We start from the raw sequence: 6,000 nt of genomic DNA, 5'->3' as shown, positions 1-6,000 counted from the left end.
AACCACTGAATTTACCATTCAGTGATTTGGAGGGTGTTTTTTTAAACCGGCTGCTGACGTGGCAAATATAAAATGCCACAACTTGCTAAGCATAAAACCACCCTCTCTATTATCCCAATTGTATATGTTTTAAAAGGAAAAAATAAAAAATAAAAAGTTTCCTATACATGTAATAATGTGCCTAATTTTTTTTTCTAAATAAATCGTAGTGTGCCCTCTTTATTATAAAACAGGAGAGAGGAGAAATACTGGAGAGAAAAAAAAACATCCAGGCAAAGGAAGGGACAGCTAGTTTCCTACTAAATGTTAGATTTTACACATCATACTAGAACGGTACATTAAACATACTGTATTACATTTAACATTGCACTATTATATAAAGGTTGATATTACAACAATTGTGTTTAGGCAGTAACTTTAATAATCCAATCATTCAACATAATATGCTACATATAAAAAAGGATGTTAAGTTTAATTAGCTTTTTTATTTTAAATATTTTACATATATATATAAAAAAAAAATTCCAACAACAACATTTAGAATGCAGGTTCTGACAAATATCTATAACTCAATCTATTACTTTTATTGTGTATCACGTTGCCAAAAACTGCATTTACAAAAGGAGTCCGTCTAAAAAGGGAAGCTTCATGAAAAGGATTAAAAAATAGGTTATTGCTTGGAAACAAATGCAATAAATGCAAATGTGTTAACCAAACGTCTATGGAGGAGTTAAAGGAATACAGGAGGATATTAACTACAAAAGAAGTCCGTCGGTTTCCTGAGTACTCTAAAGCTATTTCAGATAAGGGCACAAGAACCGTGCGGTGGCCTGGAAGTGACTTAAGGGCATTTTCTTTCCACACACTGTTTCCCTCCTTCTTCATATTCCTGCTTTGATATCCACATTTGTTGGAAGGTTCCCTGTAGGAAGATAATAGAAAAGTTAGATGGTGAGGGGAACAACCTCATCTATCTTTGTCAACAGATTTGTCATTTCATTCATTTATAATTACATTTAACCTGATCGAAAGATTTGTCTAAAAATTTGTCTTCCAACCAGCTACGTTGTTTCTGCAAATGGAATACCAATCTGTAAGTCTCAGACCACCCCACTGGTCTAGAGGAGCGAGGAAACCTGGGAAAACAGCTATAAAGGGAGAGAGAGGAAACAATGCACAGTGCAATATAACCTCCATACGCTGTTTCACTTCACTTGTCTACAGCAGAGAGAATGGGAAGGGGGACATTGCCATGGTCAGTTATATTTGACACAAGTTCTTGGACTCTCTCCTGGGTGAATATTGGGGTAGACTTAGTCAAACTTTTTAAATGGCCTGCACTGCATCAGAGATCAATAAAACTTAAGCCATGGGCTTTTATTAAGTTGGAATCTAACATACAGTACATACTCTATTTTATAAACATTAAACATCCACAATGAATTCTATCTAGTGTAAGTGGTTTTGAAAAACTGTTTAAGTCACGTTGAATTTGTGATGTCTGAACACATATGTACTCTACCATTTAGGATACAGTTACATCTGCTTTTGACTCTCACTCCAGTTATAAAGAAGGGGGAGGATTGGGGGGAAGGGGGAGGGGGGGTGTATTTATCAAAGCTCAGAGAAAATTGTGAGAGATAAAGTGCTAATCAGCTTTCACAGGCTGTTTGCAAAATGAGTTATAAGCTGATTGGTTAGTACTTTGTCTCTCTCCAAGCTTTCGTAAATATCCCCCTAAAAGTGATCATTTTTGATGACAGAGTCAAGAGCACTTTTTCACGGTTATGTTTACTAAATGTAAAATCTGCTCTCCTATGTTTAATTTTAACAATGGAACGGGGGAAAAACAAAAAAACAAAACCTGCTGAACAACCCACAGTTACCATATACGTGTTTAAATGACCGTGCAAAGTGAGAGCCATAAATAATGTTCACTCACCAGAGAGGCGAGGATAGAGCCACCGATCCATGAGCTAAACCTCCTTTCTACAGTTGTGTTGTTTGCAATTAGCTTTAACCTCATACTCTGAAATAAATAGAAAAAGGAGAAAGTTAAATATTTGAATGAAAAAAATAAATCTAAAAAGAGGATTTTGGTACTTACCGATAAATCCATTTCTCTGAATTCTCTAGGGGACACTGGAGCAGTACTTTAGACATTAGGGGTGTGAAGCTTGCAACCGGAGGTGTGGTACAATCTAAAATTAGTATTGTGTGCACAGCCGGTTCCTCCCCCTTCACATCCCTCCACCCTCAGTTTAGAAGATTTGACTGAGAGAAGAGGACATAATACTTGAGCTCATGGCGAGGAACCGAACCGTACAACCTATCAAACAGCAACCAAGAACTCAACTGAAAAGCGAACGCTGTTTTTACAAACCTTGGAAAATCTATATTGGGCACAGAGCCCCAATGTGATTTGATCCTATGACCTTGTTCGTCAACGTCTAGGGACTAACCCTGAGAGTCACAAGAGTCCTTTGAACAGGAAATGTGAACCCAGCAGGCTGACAGCACCGAGGCGGGCGTCCAGTATCCCCTAGAGGATTCAGAGAAATGGATTTATCGGTAAGTACCAAAATCCTCTTTTCTCTTTCATCCACTAGGGGACACTGGAGCAGTACTTTAGACATTAGGGGACGTCCCAAAGTTATCTCCCAGGGAGGGAGTGCTGTCGGTGGCCTGCAAAACTAAACATCCGGACTTAGAGTCCCCGGACGCAAAGGTATTAACCTGTAAAATCTTGCGAACCTGTGGGCTGAGGACCACAGTGCCGCCCTGCAAAGGTAAGTAGTGGAAACCCCTCTGGCCGCCGCCCAGGAGTCGCCCACTGGTCGGGTGGAAGGAGCACCCGTCTGAAACGGAACTCGTTTGCCACAGGACATGTAAGCTTGCCGAATGGCAAGTCTAAACCAAGACTGCTCAGATGCTTGTCATACGCTTCTGAGGCTCATCACAAAGAACCAAGAAATGATCCGACATTCTGAAGGACGAAGTAACTTGTAGGCAAACCCAGTAAACTCGGACACAGCCCAGGACACGTCTCTATCTGCAAGACCCGGAAAATAGAATACAATTGGTTGGGTTACTCGAAGCTCCGAAACAACCATAGGAAGGAAAGCTGCTTTTGTACTGAGATCTGCCCAAAAGCTCCCAATCCAGAAAACCGCCTGGCCGGAGCCAAGGCCAGCATTAACGTGACCGTCTAAGATAGACATTTCAGGTCTGTTTAAACACCACATTTCAGTGCCAAGACGCAGTAAAAGAACGAAGAAGGGGGTTGGATCCCCCTGTACAAAGGTTTGAACCTCAGGCAAGGCAGTTAACCGCTGTCGAAATAGGATGGATGGAACCGAAACTTGACCGCTCAGAGAACCCTCAGTCCTACTTCCTGATCTGCCAAAAGGAAAAGTAGAAGTCTGGAGAAGTGGAAGTTCGCCGAATTCCACCCACCTCATGACACTAGCTCTATTACCTCTACTAATGCTTGTAGTAGTGTATGGCTGTGACCGGCTTCCTAGCGGCAATCATCGTAAGAATAGTCGATCCTGGTAACCCTCTGTTTCATAGGATCCGGGTTTCAATAACCGCGCCGTTAAAAGTAGCCCGTTTCTGGATGTTGGAACGGTCCCTGAAATAGCAGGGCCCTCTCTGAGATAACCTTAAAGGATCTTCCGTTGGTAACCCACGCAGCGGGCCAATCTGGTGCGATTAGAATCACAGACACTCGCTCTCGTTTCAACCCTTTTTAGAACCCTGAGAATGAGTTGGAAAGGTGGAAAAATGTAAACTCTCCTGCAACACTAAGAAAGTGTTAATGTGTCCACTTCTTCAGCTGTTGGACCCTTTGTCTCGGATACTTTTTTTTTTTGTGCGTCTTCCATTAACGCCATTCCGTTCCTTTTTCCTCATTGACGGGCTACGTATGCCGTCGTCGTGACTGGGTTCAACTGCATCCTTAAGTATTGACCAATGACCTGGCCCCTTTGGCCAAGACAGAGGTATTCACCAGGAGCGTCCAACTGCTCCGAAACTAATGCTATTTTAAGACGGCACCCCAACCTTTGAGGCTGGCGTCTGCTGGCAGGAACCACCATTCCCAAATATCGAAACTCTAGCCTGCTGCGAGATTCCTGTGCCATGAGAAATAAAGTAAGGAAGTGCGTAAGCGTGGTGGAAGTCGGAGTCTTTGACGTAGAAGCCCGTGTGACCTTGCTCCCTGAGCAATGAGGTTTATCTGTAATGGACGGGAATGAAGCCTGCCACCAACTCCCCGAACAATTCCACACAGAGGTGTAGAAAATCGTTCCGGACCTCAGTACCTGAGCTACTAATCTCTGTAGGTCCTGGACCTTGTTGTTTGGTAGGAATCCTCTCAGTAGTACCCTGTCCAAGAGGAGACCGAGGAATTGAATCTGTTGAGTTAGCCAGAGGTTGGATCTCTGGAAATTCACAATCTCCCCATGTTGAACGAGAATGGATGGGATGTGTGAACATCCCTGATCAACTGGTCTCGAGAGGATGCATTGATTAGCATGTCGCCTAGATAAGGACGAATCGTGACTTCAACCGTCCAGAGTCTGCAAACATGAATGCCATGATCTTCTGTCAAGAGTCTTGGGGCCAGTCATAGACTGACCAGCCAGGCCCTGAATTGGTAGCGATCCATCAGCAGTGCAAACCTTATGTGAGCCTGGTGAGGGGCCCAGATTGGGATATGCAGATCTGCATGTTCTAAACCTGCAATGATCGACTGGATTGATTCCAGTCTGAATTTGTAGACTCTTAGAGACCGGTTTAAAAACCTTTAAATTGAGTACTGGCCGGAATGAGAGCCATTCCTCACTGAGAGGCGGCAACCGGGAGAAAGACCTCTGAACGTAGTAATCTTTCCCTTGCCGGCAGTAGTTCTTATTCTGTTCTGAGGGCACCGAGGCAACTGCAGACTTTCGCCCACCAAGGGGAATACCAGGTGAGCCGTGAGACCGTCCTGTCACGGTCTTGTCAGCAGATTCATCCCGCTTTCTGGCTGCCTGTGAGCGGCCTCTACCTTTGCCCCCACGTACTTGTGTACCAAAAACTCTTCCTCGGGCTCGCAAGGACTGAGCTCTAAAAGAATTACCCGCTGGTCCCGAATAACCTCTCCTAACCTGTGTCATGGTTCTTATATAAGGAGTAGGCAGACAAGTGGACACCATAGCTTGCGAAATCCACTTGTCCAAAACTGGACCGAAAAACATCTCGTCCTCAAAGGGGGGTATTCTACCGCACCTTGGTGTGAATATCCCTAGAGGCTTGACACAAGTGTGAAGCTGAATCTCGATTGTATTACGCCAGTTGGGTAACTTCTTCCAAGCCATTTTCCCCTTAAATAGCCTGTACTATGCGTCCAGACCATGTTCCCACGGCCTTGTCAACCCCCGCGCAGACGACCGTAGGTCTTTGTGCTGCGCCTGCCACAAAAATTGACGTTAAAGCTGCGTCAGCCTCTTAAGGTCATTATATGAGGTAACCGTAAGATTGTCTTCTTTGACAACCGTCCTAGGAAAACGCCCACAAGCGGCGGAAACTCCCATTTATCCATTATACTCTTAGGAAGGGAATAAGTTACTGGAAACCCTTTTTTTTTTTTGGGAAATAGAAACCGTTAGTCAGGGTGGTTCCAAAACCTCCTCCATTTGAGACTGGAGGGATTTAGGAATTGGAAAACACTGCTGAACGCGCTTTTGGAATTCAAACAAGTCGAATCTACGGGCTCCTTTACTCATTGTACCTTAAAGTCTAGGATCACAGATTGTTGTGATTGCCTTGTCCACTTCTGGAAATTCGGCGTCTAGGTGAGATTCAATCAACTCACCCATTGTATCAATGAGAAAACCCGCTTCCATCTTGTTTCCGGTACGAGAGGAAGAGGCCCTTTTAACCGCCTTGCACATTGTTACCGCTTGTGCGAGAGCCGTTAACCTGATGAGCAAGTCCTCCATCGTCTTTGAGAAT

At 43.9% G+C, this 6,000-nt stretch overlaps 1 protein-coding gene across 1 annotated transcript in view; it reads right to left on the bottom strand.

Annotated features, from left to right (window-relative positions):
- Positions 1 to 465: 465 nt before the first annotated feature.
- Positions 466 to 6,000, bottom strand: part of LOC134909439 (actin-like protein 6A) — a 196,576-nt gene continuing 191,041 nt past the window's right edge. The window contains exons 13-14 of the mRNA XM_063916315.1: positions 1,943 to 2,029; positions 466 to 922 (exon numbers count right to left, since the gene is read on the bottom strand). Of these exons, the coding sequence (XP_063772385.1) occupies positions 842 to 922; positions 1,943 to 2,029 (168 nt within the window). The 3' untranslated portion in view covers positions 466 to 841. The remainder of the gene's footprint in view (positions 923 to 1,942; positions 2,030 to 6,000) is intronic.

This window comes from Pseudophryne corroboree, chromosome 4 (genome assembly GCF_028390025.1).
Source record: "Pseudophryne corroboree isolate aPseCor3 chromosome 4, aPseCor3.hap2, whole genome shotgun sequence".
NCBI classification, from domain to species: domain Eukaryota; kingdom Metazoa; phylum Chordata; class Amphibia; order Anura; family Myobatrachidae; genus Pseudophryne; species Pseudophryne corroboree.
The sequence above is the reverse complement of the archived record's forward strand: the minus strand, read 5'-3'. Positions and strand labels throughout refer to the sequence as shown.